General features: G+C 40.9%; 2 protein-coding genes across 2 annotated transcripts in view; one reads left to right on the top strand and one right to left on the bottom strand.

The window, feature by feature from the left end:
- IFT140 (intraflagellar transport 140) overlaps nucleotides 1-27,757 on the bottom strand; it is a 168,298-nt gene that overhangs the window by 67,325 nt on the left and 73,216 nt on the right. The gene's annotated exons all lie outside the window — the stretch shown is intronic.
- On the top strand, nucleotides 63-27,564 carry TMEM204 (transmembrane protein 204). The gene is made up of 3 exons (XM_089682709.1): nucleotides 63-991; nucleotides 17,604-17,759; nucleotides 26,562-27,564. The coding sequence occupies exons 1-3, from the start codon at nucleotides 730-732 to the stop codon at nucleotides 26,804-26,806; spliced, it is 663 nt and encodes a 220-aa protein (XP_089538835.1). The 5' UTR covers nucleotides 63-729; the 3' UTR covers nucleotides 26,807-27,564.

Here is a 27,757-nt window from a genome sequence, read left to right as displayed (position 1 = left end):
AGAGGAAAGGGGGTGGGAAACGCAGCGACACAAAAACAACCATTTCCTCTGCTCTGAGAGAGACAGTTAGGAAACAAATTTACAGAATCCCATGCCAAAAATATATATATCCGTAAAACAAAAACTTCCTATCAGCTGCTGCCTGCCCCAGCCTCTCTCTCCCTCTGTGACTCACGTCCATCTCTCACACACACACAGACTATTGAGCTCTCGGCTTTCATCCTCCAGCTGCTGCAAGGAGATCCAGGGCTTTTTACTTCTCAAATTTACATTTTCCATTGAAATGCTCCTTCCATATCTGCAGGCTACTGCACCTCTGCTCTTTGAGTGACTTTAACAGGCAAGCCCTTGGTTTGTGAGTGGACAGAAAAGGTCCACATCTGGAACACATCTATCTTCTTGGGGCGTGGGAAGAAGAGAGTCTGATTTCCACTGTTCCTGGGGGCTCTTAGTTGGTGGGGTCCAGACGGGAATGCAGTTGCATCTTCGAGTGGAGGAGGTGGAAATTGCATTGCAGGAGTGTGGATAGAGCGGATAACAATCATTGTTGGAATCTCTCCTATTGCATCTCCCTTTCATGGGACTTTTAGGCCAGCTTGCCTGGCAGTGCCATTCCTGGGGGGATCCTGCCTCTCAAAATGAGTGGGGATGTCCTCTAGCTGCTCCTGACCCTGTGCCGTGCAGCAGGGCTCGTCCTACTTAAGTGGACTTTTTTGGTGGTGACAGGCGATGGGCATGCAAAAACTAGTGGCAGTGGCTGTGGCGGTGGCACTGGTATCTCTTATCCTGAATAATGTGGCTGCCTTCACTCCAAACTGGGTGTACCAAACCATGGAGGAAGGACGTAAGCGTACTGTTGGGCTGTGGAAGATGTGCTTGTCAGGAAGAGGGGTAAGCACCCGGCCCGGACAGTCAGATGAGAGAGTGTGCCAGTCAGTTGGCTGGGGGTCAGAGCCATCTGGCTTGCAGGAATCTCGGAACACAGTCAAGTGTAAGTATAGAATTATAAGTGTTTAAATATTCACCCTACAATTGTTTTATTCATAAATTCCAGCATAAGAAATTGTCTGCTAATCCTTTATAGCCGGGTATTACTTCAAAATAAATGTCACATTAAAATTTTAAAAAATTTACTGTGAATGACTATTGGCATACCTTATGTCATCTTAAAATGATGTCATTTTTTTTTTATCAACCTGAAATTGACAGGTTGTGGAGTGAAACCACCTCCTTTGCCAACTGTATTACATATTTTGTTCTGTTTTCTTTTACTGTGCCCCCAAGAAAAGAAGTTTCTACTGCGCCCAAGTAGTAGTATTTTAATATTGTGGCATGGAAGAAGAAACAATTACCTGTGTTTATGGAATGCTCTCCTAACTGCTATCAGCACTCTAGAAACATTCTTTAGATACTGTTGTGTCTATAGTTTTCTTTTGACATTAAGCAGTCAATACTTGGACAGAGTGGGCCAGAGACACCATCCGTGTCAAGTTTTCACCTGCAGTCTGGATCCCCTTGGAGATTTCCCCTTGCTTCATGTTGGGACAGGAGGCAACGGGAAAACTCTCCAGGGGGATACAAACTGCAATAAAGCACTTTATTATTCATTCATATTGGGAAGGGTAAAAACCTCTGAGAGTTAATTATTATTATCTGTATCTTACATAATTAGGTTGAAAAATAAGACAGAAGTCCATCTAGTTCAACCAATACAAAAAATGTATAAATAAATACATTGAAAACCACCAAATACAGAACTGTATACCAACTGTTGATCCAAGGGAAGGCAAAAACACTTAAAGCATGGTGCAATTTATACCAACAGGGGGGAAAAAACCTTCCTGATCCCCTAAGGTATACTGATGTTCCCTGGATCATAAATCTCTACTTTCCTATACCAGTGACGCTTCCCCTCATTTCTTGTGCTGCTGTCACAAAGACTAGCCAGTTACAGATTATAGAAACTTATACAGTTTGCTGATATTATGGAGTGCCATATAGAAAAATTGCAGCTATTTAAAAGCTCATTCCACCTGAAACTGATATTTTAGCTTTCAGTTGATGAGTCAATCCACTCCACTAGTGAAATTTTTTTGCTGGCATTTTCAGCACACCTGCTGCAGAAATAATGAAGTGGTCTTCCTGCTGGGTTACAATCTGTTTTATTTTATGGATTACATACAAAACAAAATGTGTTAAGTGCAAGAGGAAGATGCTGTAAAGCTTTCCAAAGTGACATGAAAGGATGCATCTGTGACATCCATTTGCATGTTACTGCTTACTTCTGCCAGTCAGTTTTCAGCTTGACCAGAGAGCATCATATCTAAAAAGGTTGCTGAAGTTGCTGGGTATGCCCTGTTTAATATAACCTCATATGCTGGGAGTCCATTGTCTGTACATAACTGTAATTACAAATGTACTTGCACTAACAGGAATTTTTATGTCCATAAAGAGCTGCTTAGGAACAACAGGAGAAAGGAAAAAAGGGGAAGTTTACATTAGCAAATGTGCTTGATTTGCTTGCTTGCACTCTAGTTCTACAAGCCTCACTTATTATTTACATGGTAGAATTGGCAGCAGACTAGCAATTATTTCTGTTTACAAGTTTTGGCTGAGTATTAGCTTTTGTATATACCTTGCATTGTGATGTGCTGCTGTGGAAAAAGTGTCATGTGTGTCTTCTGGTGTGTACATTGGCAGCCCATTCATAAAAAAAAGGCGCTGCCTTAACATAACACGCGTTAAAACACTACATAACTGTGAAAGGGCTCTTAAAGGAATGTGTGTCACGGCATAAATATGGGAGCTCCCATTAATGACTTGTTCCTTAAGGTGCAAGCTCCAGGAATGAGTCTTTATTCTCTACTTGACTAAGTCAACGGCCTGGAACAAGCATTAGTATATCTAGTGTTGGGATACCTGAAAAGCACATGTTTGTCCAAGCTGGCCATAAACAGCTCCAGCTGAATCAGATAAAATCCGAGCTGTGGGTGGCCCTGATGGAACCACTCAAGTTGACAAAACTCAAACTGAATTGAAGACCTCAGGTGGAAAATTGTGGTGAACAGTGCCTACATCCAATCAGTTGCAGTAACAGTTCAGGTATTTTGACAGCCGCGGGTGCTGTGGCTGCATGAATACAATAGCCGGCATAGCAGATTACTCTTTTCTCCTATTGATTGGGATGAATGAGAGAATTCTGTGTATGGCTAGATTAAAGCGAAATTGAACTTTAAACCAAAACGTTAATATAGAGCAGCTTACCAATGCTTACATGCGGTGGCTGTATTAGTTTTCTTTTTTAGGCTTTTTTTCCCTCTGTTTTCACCCTGTGATCTGGCCAGTAACATACCTCCTGTATTAGAGTGCCCCACTCTGGATGAAGAAGCACAAGAGGCACAGCAGAAAGCAGCATTGCTAATTGTACACCCCTTGAGGGTTAGGGACTGATGTGAATGTACAATATATATGTAAAGTGTTGCATAAATTGACGGCGCTATATAAGTACCTGAAATAATAATAATAATAATCTGGGGGGAGAGAGTGTTAGATGTACTAGCAGATTTAGATGCACTAACAAACGGACGCCAAACTCCAGCTCACACTGCAGCTACAACATTTTTTTCTTTTGAGATAAAGGTTTTATATGAATAAATAAAAGCTGATCATTGTAAGAAGACCTGTCAGTTTTCAATGGCTTGTTTCAACACTCTACCAGCTACAATTGAAAGTTTGTTCTGTTGAAAATTAACAGACTTACTGGTCAGATTGCCAGGTGAAAATAAAAGAATGAAAGCCTAAAAAAGAAAACTAATGTAGCCATCACATATAAGAATTGTTAAGCAGTAATATAACAAATTTTGCTTTTGAGTTTAAAACCGCTTAAAGTATTAAATCAAGGATATGAATCAGCCTGAGAAATTGCACCTTAAATAAGTCTTCAATAGCAGCTCCTATATCACTATCCTGACAAATTCCCAATAAAAGAAACCACACAACACTATTATAAAATTATAATCATGCAGTGCATGGAGAAAAGCGCAGTACTCTACCAATCAGCATTCATCTTTTACTTCAGTTACTTTTGCTTAACTGCTTTCAGTTAAATGAATTCTGAGTGGATACTATTGATTAATGTACTTTCTCTAGCATTATTCACTGAATAAGCACAAGTAAGCCTTATGTAAAATAAACTGAAGCACTGACAGTTTTTGTTGCATTCAGGAACTTCCCCTTTCCCTGTCATTTTCCTGTACTGAATTGAAATGATGAAAAAAACAATCTATAGCTGTCACAGATTTCCACCGACATTCCTGGGCTGGGCATTTAGTATGCCATGTGAATGAGAGTACTGACAGTAACAAGCTAATACACAAAAACATAACTAACAATTGTCCCTAGAAATCATTTAGAGCATCACTTGCTATAAGATGACCAGTGGGCTTGCTCAGGAGCGAAGTCAGAGTGCAAACTGGAGTATCGCAAAAGAAACCAATCAAAATGAACTTTACTGAATACAGACTGGTGTAACATAGCTTCTGATTGGCTACTATGGGCACTATCATTTATATTTTGCTCCATGCATTATTTCATTGAATGAGTCAAAAGGTATTGGTATGGGCAGCAACCATAGCCCTCCAGATGAAGTCCAACCAGCTGCATTTAAAGAGTAACTGAGCAGCCTTGCTTTGTCACTCTTGGTTTGCGGTTTTGCCCCCCATCCGCATATCCGTGGCACTCGTGAAAGACAACTCCAGTTTTTGACTTTTCATTCCCCTTTTGTGGGTTGTCAAAAAACTGGAATTTTTGGGCAACCTGCTAGAGACATTAAACTCCTGATGAAGTGAACTGTGTTTTATGAAACACATTAGGACCATGATGTGCTCCAATGGTTGAACTGAATTTATTGATAAAACAATATTGTGTACCTCTTGAAAAATTATTATCTCTGTACCATGAGTGACTAACCAAACATGTATATTTACGTCTTCCCCATATATATATAATTACTGTGTCGTCACCTCCTAAAAAGTCTCAGGAGCAATTATTTTTGTACTTTGCATGCCTGCTTGTTGTGTGTTAAAATGGCAACTTTAAAAGGGAACATCGCCCCAAAGGGGAAGTTAAGCTTTATGCCCCCCCCCCTTTCTCTACCAGAATTGGCATATTTAATTTGTTTTGGGGACCGGATACCTTGCTTTCACAGGTACCGCTCCCATTTCAGCCCGGATCACCTAGGTAAACCGAGGAGGAATTTGCAACCCCCCTTTGCCCGCAGCCTTCTGGGGCACGTCCCTGGAGGCTGCAGGGACCATTCACATAGTGCAAAGCGGCTTGAGCATGCGCAGTGTGCAGCTGCAAGGAGTCACAGCCAGATTCCCACAGCAAACATGCTGGCGCCAGGGACCCAAAGACCGTTGAAGAACTGACCTGGATGAGGACAGCACTGAATCCCTGGACAGGTACAGTGGGGGAAATAATTATTTTATCCCCTGCAGATTTTGTAAGTTTGCCCACTTACAAAGAAATTAGGGGTCTATAATTTTTATCATAGGTGTAATTTAAATGATAAATACAGAATATTAACCAAAAATCCAGTAAAAACACATGATACAAATGTTATAAATTGAGTTGCAGTTCATTGAGTAAAATAAATATTTGATCCCCAAGCAAAACATGACTTAGTACTTGGTGGAGAAATCCTTGTAAGTAGGCACAGAGGTAAGACGTTTCTTGTAGTTGGTTGCCAGGTCTGCACACATCTTAGTAGGGATTTTGGTCCACTCTTCTTTTCAGATCTTAGATCCTTAGGGTTTCTTGGCTGTTGCTTGGCAACTCAAAGTTTCAGCTCCCTCCATAAATTTTCTTTAGGATCAAGGTCTGGAGACTGGCTAGGCCACTCCATGACCTTAATGTGCTTGTTTTTGAGCCACTCCTTTGTTGCCTTGGCGGTGTGTTGTGGGTCATTCTCATACTGGAAGTCCCATCCATGACCCATCTTCAGTGTTCTGGCTGAGGGAAGAAGGTTCTCATCCAAGATTTTACAATACATGGCCCTATCCATTGGCCCCTCAATGTGGCAAAGTCGGCCTCTACCTTTAGCAGAGAAACAGCCCCAAAGCATAATGTTTCCAGCTCTGTGCTTGACTGTAGGGATGGTGCTCTTACGGTAATAAGATCTGTGGGTGTACTTCTGGCGCCGCTGGAGGCTGACAGCAAACAAATATCACCTCACTGGCAGAGAAAAGAAGATGGGAGCAGCGTCCCAAGTAACTACAGAAACTTAGCAGTATAGATGAAGATGGATGCCACTAGAACCGATCCCAAGGAGTCAGAGAGGAACAAGATGTAATATGATGGCCTTAGCTGTCACTGTGACCCAGCCCCCTATGAGCAAAGTGAAATGCGTCAGAGGGGCGTGGCCAGAGTGACGGCTAAGGCCATCCTACTACATCTTGTTCCTCTCTGACTCCTAAGGATCGGTTTGAGCGACATCCATCCTCATATATACTGCTAAGTTCTTAGGGTCATAGTCAGAATTTTTTTCCTCCACCCTCGGTGAGTCGAGTTAATACCAAAGAGCTCAATTGTGGTCTCATCTGACCACAGCACTTTCTCCCAATCCTTCTCTGAATCATTTAGATGTACATTGGCAAACTTCAGACAGGCCTGTACATGTGCCTTCTTGAGGAGGGGACCTTGCAGGTGCGGCAGGACTTCAATCCATGGCAGCATATTGTGTTACCAATGGTTTGTTTGGTGAGATCATTCACAAGCTCCTCCCATGTGATTCAGAGCCAATCGCTCACTTTTCTCATTATCATCCTTACCCCATGAGGCGAAATCTTGCATGGAGCTCCAGACCGAGGGCGATTGATGGTTATTTTGTATTTCTTCCATTTGCGAATATTCGCTCCAACAGTTGTCTCCTTCACTCCAAGCTTCTTGCTGATGGTCTTGTAGCCCATTCCAGCCTTGTGCAGATCTACAATCTTGTCCCTGATGTAGTTTGGCAGCTCTTTGGTCTTGTCCATGATGGTGCCCAAGAAAGAGATTCTGTGGACATGTGTCTTTTATACACATAACGAGTTGTTGTTAGGAGCGCCATCTTAAATTGACAGGACTAATCTGTGTACTACATGAGCACATAGCCAGTCTGTGGGAGCCAGAATTATTGTTGGTTGGTAGAGGATCAAATACTTATTTTACTCACTGAACAGCAACTCAATTTATAACATTTGTATCGTGTTTTTTTTTCTGGATTTTTGGTTGATATTCCGTCTCTATCATTTAACATACACCTATGATAAAAATTTTAGACCCTTCATTTCTTTGTAAGTGGGCAAACTTACAAAATCTGCAGGGGATCAAATAATTATTTTCCCCACTGTAAGTGTCTTTTTATTTAAGTCAGTAGCTAAAGTATTTGTAGCTACTAACTTTTAATATATTCTCTTTAAACCCATGTGAAAGGATGACAATGCAGGAGCACAAATTAGGCACAATGGAATATGCCTATCTAATGTGTGTTAAAATGACCACTTGTAGTCTCTTTTGACAGCACCTGAGCTCTGCTGGAAGATGGATAATGCATTGTCACCCTGGAAAGTGACTGAACAAGAATCATCATGGCAGCATTGCAAAGTAATATTTTACTGAAAAATGCAGATAAAGATATAATAATAAATAGGACTTTAGATGAAATTACATCAACATGTTAAAGCTTGAATGAACTGTTAGTGATTGGGTTTACTTCTACTTTAAATAATGCCCGGTGCGTCTAGACCAGCATAATTAGTTCAAACCAATTACAGAAAAATGTCTATAGGAATTTACCCGAGACATCTCGGATTACAGCTGTGCAAAATTTTACTTTATGTCCATCAAACACCCAGGAGATAGGAGGCCTAGTCCCTATCCAAAGTGGTTTAGGATTTAACCCCTTCCCATCCATTATTTACCTAGTTATAAAAAAAAAAAAGAAAGTGGTAAAGTTGTGCAGCCCTCGTCAGCCAGGAAAGAGTTACAGCGAAAATGCACAGCATGCATTAGGTCACTAGTAATAAAACATTCATCATCCACTTTCCTTCCCCCTCCACTGCTCCCCCAAAGGTCAAATACCACATGTACAAAGCAGTGTGTAAAACAGTGTGCAGCTTTGTAAAAAGCATGTTAGAGGATAGTGCGCTCTGCACAGGCCAACCATTCCAAGCCAGCTCCGTGTGTGAATGATCATTGTGCGTCTTTTCTTTCTACAATGGTTTTTATTATGTTTGAGAAGGTATATGGGTGCACAATGCAGAAGTAGCTAAATTCCGTAGTAATTACAATCTCTAACAAGTTAGAAAGCAAGGCAAGGTTACAAGGCAAGATACAAGTGAATTAGGCATTACTTAGTGCTTTTTTGACTTGCCATTGGCCATTCGACTGTTGATTATTGTGCTCATAACTTGTGGTCAGGATCAAAAAACAATATCTAGAAAACAGAAAAGCAGAGAGAACTGGCTACACACAAATTGCAGCTGAATCATCCAAAATTGGTGCTGGAGTGGCCATGCTAGCACCACCCACCTAAACAAACTTTAATGGCAAAATTGAAGGATCCAGGTGGGAAATTGTCAGCTGAACAACATCCTATGAGAAACCGTCACTGTTTGGGTTTTCAGACAGCCAAAAGTACTGTGGCTGTCTCAATACAATAGCCAGCACTGAAGATTCCTCCATCCATGCTGTTTAGCCCACAAGAGAACTCTAGAGATGTATGGTTAGCCTAAAACTGACCATACATGGTTAAAATTTTGACCAGTTCCTGCTAAATTGGCTTAAATTTGTTCCATGGGTGACCCTGTCAGCATTACCCATTATGCTCACATTCTGTCTGATGAAATCTCTTGTTAACAGTTAATAATCGACAGATAGTTCAAATCCTTCTCCACACTAGCCACAGAAAGTTTTGGCTGGGTATACAATGTAATCTTATTAATTTGTATGTAAACCCTAGCAAAGAACAACTCTTATGCTAACCAAACTTGGCTCGAATTTTGCCTATTTCCTACAGAACTGGCCAAAATTCAAGCCATTGGTTGCCATAGCTGGCATTATAGAGTCATCCATCCAGGCTACTTAGCATGTCTGGGAGAATCAATGATTTTGCTTGTACAGATAGGTCTTGACATGTATGACCAGCTTTAGTGAATGAAAGAATTAGGAGGCGGGGGTTCAGGGTTGGAGGCAAAGGGGTAGATAAGTGGGACAGGGAGATGAGGGGAGTGCCTGGGGGAACCCTATCCCCTACTCATTCATGCAACTAAATGACTGTTAACATCTTTTCTACATCCGGGGACATATATTAAGTTATCCAAGGTGTCCAAAGTGTGGAACTTATACACAGTCAGAGTATTGCGATTAATTTTCTACTGACTAGATACTTCAACATCTTCCTTTCAACTTGTAGGACAGTTGGGGTAGTGATTCCTGGACTTTAACAAAGATTTGTTTAGCTGCTGGGAATATAAAGGTTATAAGCTTGAATTGGGCTGTGCTACAGCTTTCAGGTTTGAGATTTAGTAGAGCTTCTCAGGGTTTTTTTTCCAATATTTTTATCCAGTACTACAGTGGATATAAAAAGTCTACACACCTGTTAAAATGTCAGGTTTCTGTGATGTAAAGAAATGAGACAAAGATAAATAATTTCAGAACTTTTTCCACCTTTAATGTAAGCTATAAACTGTAGAACTCAGTTGAACAATAAACTGAAATCTTTTAGGTGGAGGGAAGTAAAAACTAAAATAATACGGTTGCATAAGTGTGCATACCCTTAAACTAATACTTTGTTGAAGCACCTTTTGATTTTATTCCAGCAGTCAGTCTTTTTGGGTATGAGTCTGTCAGCATGGCACATCTTGACTTGGCAAAATTTGCCCAGTCTTCCTTGCAAAAACACTCCAAATCTGTTCGATTGCGAGGGCATCTTCTGTGCACAGCCCTGTTCAGATCACCCCACAGATTTTCGATCGGATTCAGGTCTGGGCTCTGCTTGGCCATTCAAAAACTTTAATCTTCTTCTGGTGAAGCCATTCTTTTGTTGATTTGAATGTATTCTTTGGGTCGTTGTCCAGCTGAAAGATGTAGTTCCTCTTCATGTTCAGCTTTCTAGCAGAAGCTTGAAGGTTTTGTGCCAATATTGATTGGTATTTGGAACTGTTCATATTTCCCTCTACCTTGACTAAGGCCCCAGTTCCAGCTTAAGAAAAACAGCCCTAAAGTATGATGCTGCCACCACCATGCTTCACTGTGGGTATGGTGTTCTTTTGGTGATGTGCAGTGTTGTTTTTGTGCCAAACATATCTTTTGGAATTATGGCCAAAAAGTTCAACCTTGGTTTCATCAGACCATAACACATTTTCCCCACATGCTTTTGGGAGACTTCAGATGTGTATTTGCAAAATGTAGCCGGGCTTGGATGTTTTTCTTTGTAAGAAAAGGCTTCCGTCTTGACACTCTACCGCCAGATATTCCTGCAACTTCTTTAATGTTGCTGTAGGCCTCTTGGCAGCCTCTCAGACCAGTTTTCTTCTGGTCTTTTCATCAATTTTGGAGGGACGTCCAGTTCTTGGTAATGTCACTGTTGACATATTTTCTCCACCAGATGATGACTGTCTTTACTGTGTTCCATGGCATATCTAATGCCTTGGAAATTCTTTTGTAACAATTCTCCTCACTGATCTTTTAACAATGAGATCCCTCTGATGCTTTGGAAGCTTTCTGCGGACCATGGCTTTTGCTGTAGAATGCGACTAAGAAAATGTCAGGAAAGACCTACTAGAACAGCTGAACTTTATGTGGAGTTAATCAGAGGCACTTTGAATGATGGCAGGTGTGTACTGATTCCTATTTAACATGATTTTGAATGTGATTGCTTAATTCTGAACACAGCTACATCCCCAGTTAAAGGAGGGTGTGCACACTTATGCAAACACATTATTTTAGTTTTTTATGTTTACTCCCCCCCTAAAAATTTCAGTTTGTTTTTCAATTGAGTTGTACAGTTTATAGGTCATAATAAAGGTGGAAAAAGCTCTGAAATTATTTATCTTTGTCTCATCTTTTAACATCACAGAAAGCTGACATTTTAACGGTGGTGTAGACTTTTTATATCCACTGTATGTAACAAGTAAGATGTGCAGGGGTGTGCCTGTAGTACCTTCGAAAGCACACTGTGTGTCTTTTCTACAGAAACTTATAACTTGGGTCATCATTTGGTGAATTGCTTAGAGTTAAAGAAAATCCTATAAAACTTACCGGTGTATTCAAAAAGGAGGACAAAACATTCATATCTGCTGTGATTGTCTGTCCCCAATTTGTCCCCATTTCCTGTTTTGGAATTAGGTATGGCTGTGCATGGCTTGCCCAGTCTTGTCATTCATTCACAGATCCATTCATAGGTATCTGTAGATGAAATACTACAAGTCCCATCTTCCACTGCTGCAGAGTGACTTATAGATATTTTTGGCAGGGGCATTTTTTGACTGCAAAAAAAACCCCCAGGACTAGTGGGTTTCTAGAGGAGTTTTTTTACCCTTAAAAAGGGTCTAACACTGAAAAACACGGTAAATCGCAGCACACTGGCGTTTGTGGACTTTCTTTGATCCAAAAAAAATTATTTTTTTGGTAAAAAAAAACGCTTAAAAAACACAAATGCTAAAAAAACCCAGCAAAAACGCAGCTAAAATCTAATGAAGAAACGCAGAAAAACTCATGATATTTAAATATCAAAAGTGCCAATCACCAATTTTAATAAATTGCAAGCAAAAGCACAGAGAACACGAGTATTTTTAAAGCTGAAATTTAACTAAAAACATTTTTTTCTCTACAGCTTTAGTTACATTACTTACCTGTAACAAAGTATGTACTGCAATGTGCGGGCTGCAGGATTCTGTAGAAATCTTCGCTGCAGGGCTGCCCTGTCCTCTTCCTCCTATTGAACTTCCAGCACTGTGGGGGTTAACAGCTTCGAGTCTCTGGGCTCAGCTGCACTAAAGATGATCTGACAGGAGCTTGCCGCCTCCTGCCATTTTCTCCATTGAGAAAAATCCTTTCACTGATTACACTGCCTGTTAAACTGTCTCTGAATGGGGGGGAGCATCCTGTGACCGATCAAACTCTCCCCCATTCACAGATCATTTTTCAAGCAGTGTAATCAGTAAAAAAAGATTTTCTCAAGGGAGCAAGAGGAAGTAGGAAGAAGGGGGTGTGTCTCCATTGGATCATCCTTAGGGCAGCTGAGCCCAGAGACCTGAAGCTGTTCACCCCTACAGTGCCAAGCAGCAGGAAGAGGACAGGGCAGCCCTGCAGCGAAGATTTCTACAGAAACAAGCAGCCTGCACATCATGGGACATCATTCATTACAAGTAATGTAAGTTCATCATTCATTACAAGTAATGTTTAACCTAAATTTCAGCTTCCGTGCAGAATTTTTCCCTTCTTTAAACTATTCTTATTCACTTGCCATGTGCCCTTGAACATGTTAGAAAATCTGACTACCCCAGATAGAGCCCTAGAACAGCCCTTTCCTTCTTGCAAGTCATAGTCCTCTCCTCTTCAGGAAGTGTTTAATTTTTGTATGTGCTGACCCAGCCCCTATTCTCCTCAGTACATAACTTTTTTGTAGCAGGAAGGGGAGGAGCAAAGGAAATTACTATAGAGCATCACTTGTGTATTTGCATTTCAGCCCCTTAACCAATGTTTACATTTTACACCCACTACAGCCCTGGTGCCCAACCTGAGACCTGAGGGTTACATGCGGGCCTTTGGTACTTGTTATGTGGCCCTCAAATCCCATCAGTCTGTAGTGAGAAGGTTTGTAAAGTGGTAATAAGTCCCAGGTCTCCCACAGACGTCTGACAAATCTGTATGTCAACGGTCTCTATTACTTCCTCTAGTATGTCGGAGTCTCTGACTGTCTTTTTTAGCATTACACAATGAACATTATGTTCTGCCCTTTGATAATGTTGAATTTTAGGCACCCATGCCTCATAGGCTGATAACCACTATAACAGGGGTTCATTGTTTGTCTTGCACCAAGTCATGATTTCAGACATTTCCTAATTTTTAGCCTACATTTAAAGCAGAACTCCAGGAATCGCTAACCTTTTTAAATTTTGACACTTTAATTCAAGCCAGATATATCTTGCTTTACTGTATTTTTGAATAGTTCACAGAATACAGGCAGTTGAGTGAATGGATGAGGGAAGAGGCAGTGCAAATGAATGACTGTACAGCTTCTGTGTATGAGAGACACAGGGTCCAAAGCACAGAAACAACTGTACTATCCGGCATTATTGAAAGTTTAAAAAATAAAGAAAGGTCAGGAATGCTGTAAGTGGCATATTCCTTATGAGAGTTACCTTCTCTTTTTTTTTACAGCAGACTTTAATTAAAAAAGTTTGTGTGACGTAATGATTAAAATGTTAAATGTCAATTAGAATGGACCTAGTATCAGAAGTACATACATGATCAGTATAATCGAAAATAACCTACAGGTATTTCTTACATCTCACAAAGATCACAGTATTCCCCCTGCCTTTGCTTTCAATTGCTAATCTTACAAGAAGGATGGAGCTCTTTGTTCAGGCATCATCCATAGTTAATATCTACTTCCTAGAATGAGATGCTGGCTCAAAGATGACACAATCATAAAAATCCTGATGTCTGTGTTGGCTCTGTTCAAAAATATCTGACACTGATCAGCCCTAATTGCAGACTCTCAGCTTGCAACCTGCTACAAAGTTTTAAAAGAGAAGTGCAGAACAAACAAACATCCATACTCACCTATGTGAATTGATGTTGTAGCTGTCCCTCACCAGCTCTAAGCCAGAGAACTGTGCAATCACATGAGCACTGATCACTCAGTTCTCAGTCTTCATGGAGCAGACAGCAGTGACTGTCAGTTACTGGCTCTCTGTTCTGCCCCTCCAGTGCTCACTGGAGAACTGTGCTGTGGAGGAGGCACAAGTGGCTGGTTCAGTGCTCTCAGTGGCGCTCTGAAAGGCTGAGTCTATTACCTGTCAGGCTTCTGATTGGATCCTGACGTTATTATCGGGATCCCTGCAGAGCCTGGACCAGCTCTGTGATGTCAGCTGAATCTGGATCACAGGAGTGCCTAAATAAATGCATTCCTGTGACCCGCATGAGAAGTATGACCAAAAAAGTTTTGGCCATACTTCTCCTTTAAAGTGATTGTAAAGCCTAACCATTTTTTTACCTTAATGCAGTGCCTGAATTAAGGTAAAATATGTTTCAGGATGTGTATCACCCCCTTAGGCTTATGAGCCCAATCTTGATCCAGCACTGTGCCTGTCTGTTGCGGCTTTCTCCTCTTCTCCCTGCTTTCACAGGCTTTGCTAAGTGGGAGCCATTGGCTTCCGATGCTGTCAGTCAAATTCTGTGACGATGGAGCAGTGGATGGGGCTGAGCCTCACTGTCTGTTTTTTTAAACACAGGCAGCACAGCTCTGAGGTGAGCCTGCAGGTATGTCACAATACGAAGCAGCTTACTATGGTGGTACACCAAGATAAGGAGGAACCAGGAGTGCTGGTGGGGGATCCCAGTAAAGGAGAATTAGGGATTCTCTATGCAATACCATTACACAGAGCAGGTAATATAACCATATATTAAAAGAAAACAAATGACTTAACAAACGTTTTAATGTTGCAGTCTGACAATTGGGGAAGGCTGCTTTTTGGAATAAAAAGTACAGATTTTCTAAAAATGATTCAGTTATTGTAAATTGTGATATGGCAGGGATGTACTCAAGCAGACTTGTACAAAATTGAGAATAATACAATATACATACATACATACTATGCTATACACAAATATTAGACCCTTTCACACGGGAGTTCCATCACACTTTTTGACCCATGACTACACAGATCAAAATCAGATTACTATGCATCTCTACAGGTGGCTGCATGTCAAAGAATGTGTGCTTGTTTACATCCAGGTTTGTTGGACCGAATGCAATAAATGTGCGTCCAAGTCTGCAAAAGCAGATATAAACAGATGGGAGGGAGGGTGTACTGTCAGTCACAGGGGCATTCCCTTAGTCTGTTTTTTTTTTTTTTTTTTTTGTAATTCCGTTCATTTGTACAAATGAAAAGTACATACAGGCAAAAACAAGCCATCAACATGAAAAATAATATCTGGCAGTTTCACACAAAAATGCCATATTGTACAGAACTTTAGAAAAAAGAAAAGGTATCAAGCCAGTAACAATAAGTGTAGGGATATGAGAAAAGCTCATAACACTGTTCAACAATTTTTTATTTTTTGCCAGTTTTGGAAACAAAAGGATCCATTTCTTAATGAATTTCACATTCTGAGTTCAAATATAACAATGAAATTTGTCAATTGGCTCTAGTTTTTCTGTAAATGGAAAGTTTTCTACTATAGGCGTAATGACTACATAATGCACAATAATTATATAGATAGATGTCTTTCCACAAATATAAAGCAAGTGATATTGACTACATAACAAAGCCTAAATGGCATAATATATTGCATAGGATTACCAAGAAAAATTATAGCCATAAGCTAAGTTGAATCATTTTAATACTTAGGATTCTCACTAGTTTTGTCTTCAGTTTGTGTCGGTTTTGCTTCTCTTGGCTTTTCTCTTGTATTCGAGGAAAGGGCTATCTCTTACAACTGCACGTGACTACACGCTTCAGGTTCTTCCTCACTTGACTCAACCACGAAGGATTCTGGTGCTTTAGGAATTGGTAGCCCCTCTCCATGAGGAACTGGACGTATTGCCGATGGAATATTTGGATAGTCCACAGATAACTTTTTCTTCTTATTTAGCCCTTTTACAATTGGGGGCACCATACAAAAGTAACAATTACTAACATGATCTGTTGGCTCTCTCCAAATCATTGGCACAGCAAAAGGCATAGATGCCTTTTTTCCATTCAACCATTGCTCCAGTGCCGTCCCACAAGAATTGCAGCATATATGTGGTGCCCAGCTCTTGTCCTGGTCTCCTATCTTGCAGCCAAAATACAAGTTGTAGGCTTTCTTAATCATTCCTGTTATCCTCCTTTTTTGTGAGATAAAAGTTATTTCACCGCAGATATAGCAGAAATTATCTGCTTTATTCACACAAGTTCGAGGCATTACTGAGTAGCCTATATAAGCATAAAACGAAATGTAAAGACGCTGTTGAACTACAATCAGCTACAGATACTGCAGCTTTTATGCAGTGAAGTGATGTAATTAAAGGCTAATATTGCATCATCTCAGTATACATGCAATTTTCTATTGGTCACCAGTATCAATTGCGCAATATGCAGCTGAAGTTGCATCATAATTTTGAATGGCTTACGTCATTATGGGTGAATATATCATGGAAACTAGAGCCAATCAACATTTTTTAGGGTCATTTTCGGTTTCAGCACCCCAAAATTATGTAAGATTAGCTAATTTTATGCCCAAAACTTTTTACCTGTTGAACAGTGTAATTGAAAGAACAAATTATGACATATTGAGGATCAAAGGTGTGGTAGTAAACTGTGTAAGCATCTTAAAAGTGTAGAAGGCCGAGCATACAATTAGGCAAATTAAGAGTTTCACATCAGTTGGTATCTTTAAAACAGCATGGGCAAATTGGCCGGCCCACTATACTAGACTATCCGGTATGCAGTTATGGGTTTGGGCAAGGCGCCCACAGAATCTTAGCCTGGCTTTAACTTGTGATTTAGACAGATCAAAATGCACTGAAATGTATCCCAATGTTCGGCGGGATATAAATGGATCTGTTCACATCCAGGCTCTTCAGATTCAAAAGACCAAATACAATAACTTTGCATCCAGGTCTGCAAAAGTGGATGTAAAGAGATATAAGTGGATCCACAGCCATTTACATCCAGACAACCATAAGGAGTAAATGGGTTTTTTCCTCCACCACAGAACATATGTGGTCAATTTCTGTTCTGATCCAACACAGTAGGGGATCAGTCTAGCATTCCCAATGGAGAATGAACAGACGGCGCTCATGTGCAAGAGACGTAAAAGCATTTTGTCATATGGTATTATCTGAGAAGAGAGTAGCAGGCAAGCTGAACTCTAGTCGTCCTCCTTTAACATAGATCACATGATGAAATGCCTAGGCATTTTGCCTGTGTGAGCATCACTGGAGGAAATATGGAGCAGCATTTTCTTTATGAAAAGTAAGTATTTCACTTTACATGAATATATAGCTAAACTATATTTGTAGGTTTGTACATTTGTCTGGAATTTTTCTACATGTATTCAAGCTTTAACAGAGGAGGAATACCAGAAACTTTTCCAGTAAAGCATCATTGAGTGCTGTCATATGCCACAGAGGAGAACATTTCACATTCACAGTCTCTGGAGTCTTAGGTAAACACTGGATGGAATTTATGTATGTACATGAATGTGAGCAGCACTGAGCAGAAACGTGCCTACTGAAACATGACATTTGTGTACTTTTATACCAGAAAACATAAAGATGAGCAAAAGCAGAATCTAGGAAAATAATTGAAGCATTGATATAACATATCCTGTTCTTTCTTCCATTACAGTGCAGTTTGACATGATGAGGGCCTGTAATCTGATTGCCACAGTTGCCCTGACTGCCGGACAGCTCATCTTCCTCTTGGGACTTGTGGAACTGCCCATTATTACCCAGGATTCCCAGTGGTGGGAAGAAGCCATCGCTGCTGTATTTCAACTTGCAAGTAAGTACATCTGCTACTAATAACTAATACATAAACAGGCCAAATGTTTGTTTTTTTATGCAACTGCTTGGAAACCCATAATTCTACAAAATACAGGAAAATACCTTATACAACAATGTGAAGCACATGCACACTCCTGGGGCTGTACAACAAGAAATTTGGGTGTATTTTCTCACCGGGGAGCCACAGGTGTTGCATACAACCGCCCATAGAAATTAATACCTGTATACAGGTATACACTGGAACTTGCATTCACACATGTGTACGTACTCCCCTGGATGCAGACAGTCTGCGTCCAGGATCATACATTCATATGCATGCGTGTGTTTAATCAAGAAACTCTATATACCATATACAGCCACTGATTTCTGTAGGAGGCTGTATGGAGCACCTCTGACTTCTGGGAGGGGAAATATGCCCAAAAGGTAAGTTGTACTGCCCTGCATGCCCCTGTGCATGAAGGCAAAGTTTAACAACACTCAAAAGAATAGATGCCCCTCCTGTTCCTGCACTGCATCCAATATTTTATCATTGTCTTTTTAAGTAAGTGAATAGTATGAATTCAAGAATCCACAAGAAGGGCAGCAAGGTAGAAGCTGGCAATTATAGGCTAGTGAGTTTAATCTCAGTTGTAGTCAAGTTAATGGAATCACTCCTGAAAAGAAGGATCATTGATTGCTTAAAAACACACAACTTACTGGATCCAAAGCAGCATGGCTTTACTGAGGGCAGATCATGTCAGACTAATCTGATTGAACTTTGACTATATTACCAATGTTTTGGACCAGGGTGGTGGTGTGGACATAGCATATCTTGATTTCAGCAAGGCATTTGATGAAGTTCTACATAGTGATCTAATGCAAAAGTTGTAAAAGCTAGGACCTAACCCTTGGGTGGTTCAGTAGATAGTTGGCTAAAAGATAGATGCTAGAGGGTGGTTGTAAATGAGGTCCTGTTCTATGTCATCTATATGTAAGTAATGTAACTAAAGTTATTTTTGGCAAAGTATGTCTTTTTGCTGATGATATAAAGGCGTGTAATAGAGTTGATATCTATGTAAGTGTCTGTAACATGGAATATGATTTACCATTGCTGGAAGACTGGTCAAAGCAGTGGAAAATTCAGTTCAATGTTTCTAAATGTAAACAAATGCACATAGGGAAAAATAATCCTTTGAGAGAGTACAATGTTGGGATTACAGTATTGGCCAGCACTACAGAGGAAAAAGATTTGGGGGTACTTTTTTCAGATGACTTCAAAATGAGCCAGGCAGTGGAAAAAGAGAATAGAATTCTAGGATGCATCACTAGAGGTGTCACCAGCAGGAGGGAGGAGGTCCCGATTCCCCTATATAGCTTTCTAGTGAGAGTATTCATTTAGAATACCGTGTCCAGTTCTGGAGACCTCACTTACAAAAAGATATTGATAAGACAGAACGGGTATAGAGACGGGTAACAAAAATGGTGAAAGGTCTGAGGGATAAAACATGTACAGTCTGAAGGAAAGAAGGAGAAAGGGGAGACATGATTGAAACTTTTAAATACATCAAGGAGGTGATTAAGGTTCAGGAGGGCAAGATTTTCAATATGATACCAAAATCAAGGACATGACTTTAAACTAACTGGAAGAAAGTTCAAAACTAATCTTAGAAAGTATAATTTTACTGAAAGGTTGATGTTTGGAAAAGACTTCCAACAGAGGTAGTAAGTCAGTCAACAGTAAGTGGATTGAAACATACTTAGGACAGACATAGATCTATGCTCACACAAAGAAAAAAACAGGCAGAATCGATGGACCACTTGGTCTTTTTTCTGTTGTCACTTTTCTATGTTTCTAAGTGATGTATGCGTGTGTTGTGAGAAGCGCTTGGTACAGATAGAAGTCAGTAAATTTTTATTGCCTTTACTGGTTATAATCTGGGTTGAAGAGGCTCTATGGTGTGTCAAAATCAGGTCCAGCTGTACCTCATTTAAACAAACCGTATGATCTTCTAATACCCAGATGCCAGTCTTCATTAGGCACACAGCACAATGAAGTAAAAAGATATATTTCCAAAAGCTTTGAGGAAGAAGGGAGCCCAAATTCCCCCAAACATGTTGTCTGTACCCTACCATAATAACCAAAGGCATTAAACAAGTCAGCCATTTATACCTGGCTGTGATCAGAAGTGAGGTCTTAGAAGGACTGCCTGGTGGACAACATTTTCTGGTGACCAGGCTGGAAATGCATGTACACAGCTTGCTATATAGCAGAGGATACACAAAACATCAAGAACAGAAAACTGTATCCAGGATCACTGACTAACAGGTCGCTGCCTGTTTCTGGGTTTTCGGAACACTTGCATGCCCCTGCCCACCTACTCCTGCTGTGATTGTACACAGCGGGAGCCTGTCAGCAAGTCCTGGCCAATAATTCATGTCCAGGACCCACTGATCAGCTGTATACAATCACAGCCCAGAGCTCTGTGTTGACAATCAACACAGAGCTCTGTACAGAGGGAATGATCTCCCCGTTTCTCATCCCTGCAAAGCAGAGATAAGATACTAAGAGATGTAATAATAAAAAGCAGCACACTTTACACATATTAGACATAGTTAGGCACACATTTAACCCCTTGATCACCCTAGATGTTAATCTCTTCCTAGCCAGTGTCATTAGTACAGTGACCGTGTATAGTATTATCACTGATCACTGTATTAATGTCACTGGTGATGTCAGAGGCAATAGTCAGTTCCCCCCAGCATCAGTTAGAGTCAGACTTCCCGCATACTATCGCAGTTCCATTACAAGTCGCTGATCATCATCAGTAGTATGAAAAGAAAATTCCAGAATATACACTATATTGCCAAAAGTATAGGGAAGTCGGCCTTTACATGCACATGACCTTTAATGGCATCCCAGTCTTAGTCTGTAGTGTTCACTATTGAGTTGGCTCACCCTTTGCAACTATAACAGCTTCAACTCTTCTGGGAAGGCTTTCCACAAGGTTTAGGAGGGTGTCTATGGGAATGTTTGACCATTCTTCCAGAAGCGCATTTGTGAGGTCAGGCACTGATGTCGGACGAGAAGGCCTGGATCATAGTATCTGCTCTAAGTCATCCCAAAGTTGTTTTATTGGGTTGAGGTCAGGACTCTGTGCAGGCTAGTCAAGTTCCTCCACCCCAAACTCACTCATTTATGTCTTTATGGACCTTGCTTTGTGCACTGGAGCAAAGTCATGTTGGAACACGAAAGGGGCCATCCCCAAACTGTTCCCACAAAGTTGGGAGCATGAAATGTCTTTGTATGCTGACACCTTAATAGTTCCCTTCACTGGAACTAGGGGGCCAAGCCCAACCCCTGAAAAACAACCCCACACCATTATCCCTCTCCACCAAACTTTACACTTGGCACAATGCAGTCTTGCAAGTATCATTGTCCCGGCAACTGCCAAACCCAGACACGTCCATCAGATTGCCAGAGAAGCGTGATTCATCATTCCAGAGAACACGTCTCCACTGCTCTAGAGTCGAGTGGCGGCATGCTTTACACCACTGCATCCAACGCTTTGCATTGCACTTGGTGATGTAAGGCTTAGATGCAGCTGCTTGGCCATGCAAACCCATTCCATTACGCCCTCTATGCACTGTTGTTGTGCTAATCTGAAGGGCATACAAAGTTTTGGAGTCTTTAGCTATTGACTCTGCAGACAGTTGGCAACTTCTGCGTACTGTGCGCTTCACCCACTCTGTCATTTTACATGGCCTACCACTTCATGGCTGAGTTGCTGTTGTTCCCAGTTGCTTCCACTTTGTTATAAAATCACTAACAGTTGACCGTGGAATATTTAGTAGCAAGGAAATTTTCCGGATGGACTTATTGCACAGGTGGCAACCTATCACGGTACCACGCTTGAATTCACTGAGCTCCTGAGAGCGACCTATTCTTTCACAAATGTTTGTAGAAGCAGTCTGCATGCCTAGGTGCTTGATTTTATACACCTATGGTCATAGAGGTGATTGGTACACCTCAATCCACTGATTTGGAATGGTGTCCCAATTCTTTTGGTAATATAGTGTATATCATAGTTTGCAAGAGCTATAACTTGCATGCAAACCAATCAATATATTTATTGGGATTTTTTTTATCACAGACATGTAGTAGAATACATTTTGGTCAAAATTTATGAAGAAATTTAATATTAATTTTTTTTATTGGGTATATTTTAGAACAGAAAGTTATAAAGTATTTTTTTTTCAAAATTTTCGGTCTTTTTTCTATTATATTGCAGAATATGAAAAAAACCCAGTGGTGATCAAATACCACCCAAAAAGCTCTATCTGAGAAAAAAAAAAAGATACAAATTTTGCTTGAATACGACATTGCATGACCACACAATTACCAGTAGCGTAGTGCTAAATAACAAAAATGGCCTGGTCATGATAAACTCTTCCAGAGCTTAAGTGGTTAAATAAGTTGTTTTTTTTTTTTTTTTTTAAATAAAGGGTCAAATGTCAGATTTGCTGACAATTCCAATTTACTCTCCAATAAATGATTCACCAGATTTTTTTAAACCACAGTTCTGATGTTCTTAATGATTTTCTGAAATATCCACTATGACAAATTTTTCTGGAGAATGATTACAAATATTTGCTCAGTCTTCACAAATATACTCCTACGCATTACAGGAAAAAAAATCATAATAAAATGCAGGGAACCCGATGAAAGATTTATTATCAATTCTTGGTATTGAATCCATGAACACCTGCAGTTTTAGAATGCAGGCCCACTAGTTTATGTAATTAAAATAGTTTCCATTATCTCAGTAGGGTTTGCACCGGGACCCTTTAAGCTGCTTCCTCAACAGTTTTTCTGTCCTGCACCTCAATCAGTTTTTCATGTCCCAAGCTTTCAAGGCCCAGTTTGCATAACAGGTAGTAACAGGCATTTCCTCCTCCTGTATGGGGACATCCTGGCGCCCTCCAGTCTCTGTCCCTCGGCCCAGCGTTCAGATCAGACTGCAGCACAAAAAAAGGAAGCTAGGGGCAGGTTAAATATAGCACTGGGGAGTGTGCATGCTGCTGTGTGCCAGGGAGAGACAAAATAACAACACAGAGTGCTTCCTTCCCAATAAAAACAGGCAGAATAACCGCAGCCAAACGCAGAGAATAGACTGCTGGTGATCACCGCTTCTCAGCCCTGAGCTGTAGTCCTAGCATGAAATCATTCATAGATTCAAGGAACCTAAGGGTTCCAATGCTAAATGGACAGTGGGGGAGGCAGAAAATGGCACACAGAGTTGAGGTCACCAAAACGGTGCAGATGGAACAAAGACCAAATGGACCAATTTTTTTTTTTTTTAAATGGTTGTAAATGCCTAAATTGTTTTTTGTTTTTTTCATCAACAAACATCTTATATGTACCTGCTATGTGCAATGGTTTTGCACACAGTATCCCCAATCCCCTTTCTTTGTGTCGTCCCCCGCTGAAACTCCTGCCCCCCCCTCCCTTCCCCGTCAAGTGCAGGAACAGACCTTAGGCTCTCAGTCACAGGCTGTGTGCTGGAGCTCCCTCCCCTATCATCTTTTTATCTCTGGGGGTTTTTTTACTAAAACCTGAGAATGCAAAATCAAGTGCAGCTCTGAATAGAAGCCAATCAACTTCCAGGTTTTATACTCTTACATTGTAAGCTGCAAGAAGCAGGGCCCTCCTAGCCCTCTTGTATTGAACTGTACTGTTGCTGTATTGTCTCCCGTTATATTATAATTATTATTATTATACAGTATTTATATAGCGCTAAAAGGTTTGCTCAGCACTGTACATTATAGTGGGGGACAGTACATGAGACAATACAGTAACAATACAATACACAAGGGGGCCAAGGGCCCTGCTCTTTTGAGCTTACAATCTAGGAGGGAGGGGATAGTGGTACAGGAGGAAGTGGCTGTGGGGGATGGAGTGGTAGGAGGAGATCGGCTGTTAGGTGAGGGCGGGGTAGGCTTCCCTGAAGAGATGGGTTTTCAGGGTGCGCCTAAAGGTGAGGAGGGTAGGTGACAGTCTGATGGATTGGGGTAGTGAGTTCCAGAGGATGGGGGAAGTCCTGGAGAAGTCCTGCAGTCGGGAGTGGGAGGTGGAGACCAGGGAGCTATAAAGTAGGCGGTCTTGTGAGGAGCGAAGATTACGGGTAGGGTGGTATTTGGGTATCAGGTCGGTGAGGTAGTTTGGGGTAGCGTTATGAATGGCTTTGTATGTCTGTGTTAGTAGTTTGAATTTAATGCGTTGGGCAATCGGGAGCCAGTGGAGGAAATGACAGAGGGGGGTGGCAGATGCGGAGCGGTTGGTAAGGTGGATGAGTCTGGCCGCTGAGTTCAGGATAGACTGAAGCGGGGATAGTCTGCGACGAGGTAGGCCGGTGAGAAGGGAGTTGCAGTAGTCCGGACGTGAGATAATAAGGGAGTGACGAGTAGTTTAGTAGTGTCTGGGATTAGGAACGAACGTATTTTGGAGATGTTGCGGAGGTGGAGCCTGCATGAGTTTGCCAACGATTGGGCATGTAAATATTGGATATTGTAAAGCAATGAGCAAACTGTTGGCGCTATATAAATCCTGTATAATAATAATAATAATTACCAAAGCTTAATTGTACAAGCTGACATTAAAAGCTGATTGGCTACCATGGAGAGCTGCACCAGATTCTGAGTGCACCAGTTTTAGTAACTCTATCCCTGGGTGTCAGGAAAACTTGTCAAAAGCGACTCATGCAGATAGCAAAGGAACAAGGTAGCAAACAGAGATGGCACATAGTGCTCTGGGTTGAGACAAGTACACACCATGGATATGCTTTGTTCATATTTCATGTCTGCGTTTTACAACCACTTTATTGTAATTAAAGTTTTCAGTCATTTTTCTCCTTTGCCTTCTTTTCTCAACGCTGTACAACTTAAGTTCTTGCAGTCTGTGACAACCTTCCCTAAAATACCCTATCTTTGTGGCACACACAAAATACAATTATGAATTGTTGAGAAACCTAAAGAGGAGCTCTATTCATATTTGTGTTTATTAAAAGTCAGCAGCTACAAAAACTGTAGCTGCTTACGTTTAATAAACAGACACCCAACATGTTCTATGATCCAGCGATGTGCTCATCCAGGCTGTTTTTTCCATTGGGCTTCCGTCCTTGGTGCCGGCATATCAACTGTGGGCACCCGTCTGAGAGAGATTACGGCTTCACAGCCCAGTGCCCACTGCACATGTGCAAGCCACGCTGTGAAGTGTGAATGGTCCCGCAGTCTTCTGGGACCTGTGACGTGCCCCAGATGAATGCGGGGAGGGAAGGAGGGAGGAGACCTTCCGCTTCCGATTGCCTAGTCAATCCAAGTGGAAGTGGGAACAGGTACCTGTCAAAACCAGGTGCCCGCTCCACTACCCACCCCCCAAAAAAGTGCCATTTGCTAAAGAGGAGTGGGAGGAGGCCTTAAAGCTGAACTTTGGGTGAAGCTCCGCTTTAAAGCTCACCTTAAGACAAGCATATCAACTACATTCATGATAACTATTTTCATTGTTAAAGGATTTGTAATTCTTGTCTAGTCAGTCCTGTAACACTGTCCACCCAGATTGTGACCTGAAGTTTCTCTACTTCAGTTACATCAGTGAACTCAAGTTCCGCCCTGTCCCTAGCCTGTAATTGGATAATGAAGAAGTTGCAGTACGCCGATGAACTCATCCAATTGCTTTTTTAACTCTAACCTTCTGTCAACATGTTCCTTGCCATAACATGTGCACTGCACACACCTGATTGGTCCCCAATGCAGGCCCTCCTCCTCCAAGTCAGAGATCTTCAGTACACAGCATTATAAGAGGCCCATACAAGATTAATTCAAGTGTTACCTTAAGCTGAGTCTAAAAATTAATGTAATGGCAACTTACCTACCTATTGACTGAGTCTAATTTTCATTGTGGCATTCTCTGCTCAGCCTCCTTTATTAACTACAGTGGGCAGTGTACTCAGAAGTAGGGAGTACACAATCAAAGTATATTTAGCTTTCATGCAAGTTGCTTTGTTGATAGAAATCATAGAATGTATTCAAAAAGTGAAAATCTAGCAAATAACATTTTTGTTTTAGTTAGTATGGCATCATGCTGGAAACTCTGGAAGACATTTGCTGCTAAAAAGGGTGTGGCCTGGAGTGGTGTTGGATCTGAGGAACTTCATAGGTCTAAGTGACATAGAGAACTTTCCACAGGATCGGGTCACTGTCAAAAGAAATGCAGACATGCCTTGAAAGGCTATGGCAGCTACACTTTCCTCTGCCAAGTCAGGTAATCACCTTCAAGTCAACCCCTAAAGAAAGATTTTTTTTGTTATCATTTTCGTCTCCACAAAACGTATGCTGCTGTCTGTGACTCAATTTAGGGGATCACCCCCCCTAACTTCTAACACCAGAGAGACAGTGAACACAGGTATATGGAGTGAGAGTAGCAATTTATAGCTATTAAATCTGTCAAAGAAGATCAGCACCACTGTCAGGTTTTTACTGTTGTTTATGTCCCTTTTTGGGAAGACTGTCTCTCTATACTAGTGACCACGTGAGTTAAAGTGACAGGACCTCTTCCCAGCAGGAACTCAGACAACAATATCATTTTGACATTGGTTCTAACCCTTCTCTATTCTATAAAAAAACTCAAAACTCTACAATTAAGTCTTGAAATCTGTATGGGAATTCTAAAAAAAAAAAAAAATCCAAAATATGAAAAGCTATATCTTGACTGACTGAGAAACATATGAATTGCAAATTAACCAGCATCATTTCTATCCCCTTGCAGGTTTTGTTCTGGTCATTGGATTGGTGACCTTCTACCGCATTGGCCCCCACACCAATTTATCTTGGTCTTGTTATCTAGACATCGGTGCTTGCCTTCTGGCCACTCTGGCAGCTGCTATCCTCATATGGAACATACTCCACCGGCGCGAGGACTGCATGGCTCCCCGTGTCATTGTCATCAGCCGTACACTGACTGCTCGTTTCCGCAGAGGACTAGACAATGATTACGTTGAGTCTCCATGCTGATGATAGCAATGAACGAGCATTGTCTGATGATAACAATTAATCTATATAACTTTATTCAAAAACATTCAATGAACGTGAAGTGCAAATGAATCCATGAGTGTTCACTAGATAAATCTGAGTCATTTTAATTAGCTATGTGAGAAGAACATAACACAAAGCCTGATTCTAAGATGGGGGCACACTCACATTATTTAAAGATGCTTTGCTCATGCAACCACCTATATAAAGTCGGACTCCATAGGAGTTATCGCTATTGGACTCATTTGGGATACAAGTAACAGCATTTTCCCAGCTTATGATTGGTACCTGGCGATGTTCAATATTGCATTTGCACATATCTTCTTGATCTGTCTTAAGATGGATATCCTCTATAATGGAGAGCATATTAACTCCACATTGTGCATTCCTTCAGTATCATTTATACTACAACAATTTGGCACTTTTTATGTCATAAACCTGTTAACATGGATTAGTAGAAACAGCAATCAACCAATAAAATGCTAACAAAAAAAGGTCCAAGCAACATTCTCAGTGAAAGAGAAGAGATGGAGCCTCCAGTCCTCCAGGAGAGTGGACAATACTTCGGAGACTAGAACGTCAGGGTTTTACAGAATGCTGAAAGGACTGTCTGATATGTACCAGTTTTATATTTCCTTAATGTATAAAAATAACCTATAACAAAATATTGCAATGTTTTTGTTATTTATCACATTTTTGTAAAGTTTATGTCTAACTAAAAGACCAGTTACGAGCACAAATGGGTTTTTTTTTACTCTCCAAGTTTGGAGTTTAAGTGGTACCATTGGAGTGATATGCAAAACTTTCTGCAGCGAATAAAGGCTTACACAGCACAGGATTCTATTACTCACACAGAAAAAGCTAAACTGAAGTGTAGCTATTCGTAAACTTAGAACAATCATAGCTGACACAAGATCAAAGGCAGAAGATCAC

The sequence above is a fragment of the Staurois parvus genome, unplaced genomic scaffold (genome assembly GCF_062004578.1).
Source record: "Staurois parvus isolate SC_StPar_1 unplaced genomic scaffold, SC_StPar_1.0 ptg000018l, whole genome shotgun sequence".
In the NCBI taxonomy this organism is placed as follows: Eukaryota; Metazoa; Chordata; class Amphibia; order Anura; family Ranidae; genus Staurois; species Staurois parvus.
The sequence above is the reverse complement of the archived record's forward strand: the minus strand, read 5'-3'. Positions and strand labels throughout refer to the sequence as shown.

Bases quoted from the DNA above. Each gene is read 5' to 3' on its own strand.
- TMEM204 (XM_089682709.1), top strand. From the start codon at position 730: ATGGGCATGCAAAAACTAGTGGCAGTGGCTGTGGCGGTGGCACTGGTA. The intron at 992-17,603 runs GTAAGTATAGAA...CTTCCATTACAG, and splicing joins ATCTCGGAACACAGTCAAGT to TGCAGTTTGACATGATGAGG. The intron at 17,760-26,561 runs GTAAGTACATCT...ATCCCCTTGCAG, and splicing joins TGCTGTATTTCAACTTGCAA to GTTTTGTTCTGGTCATTGGA.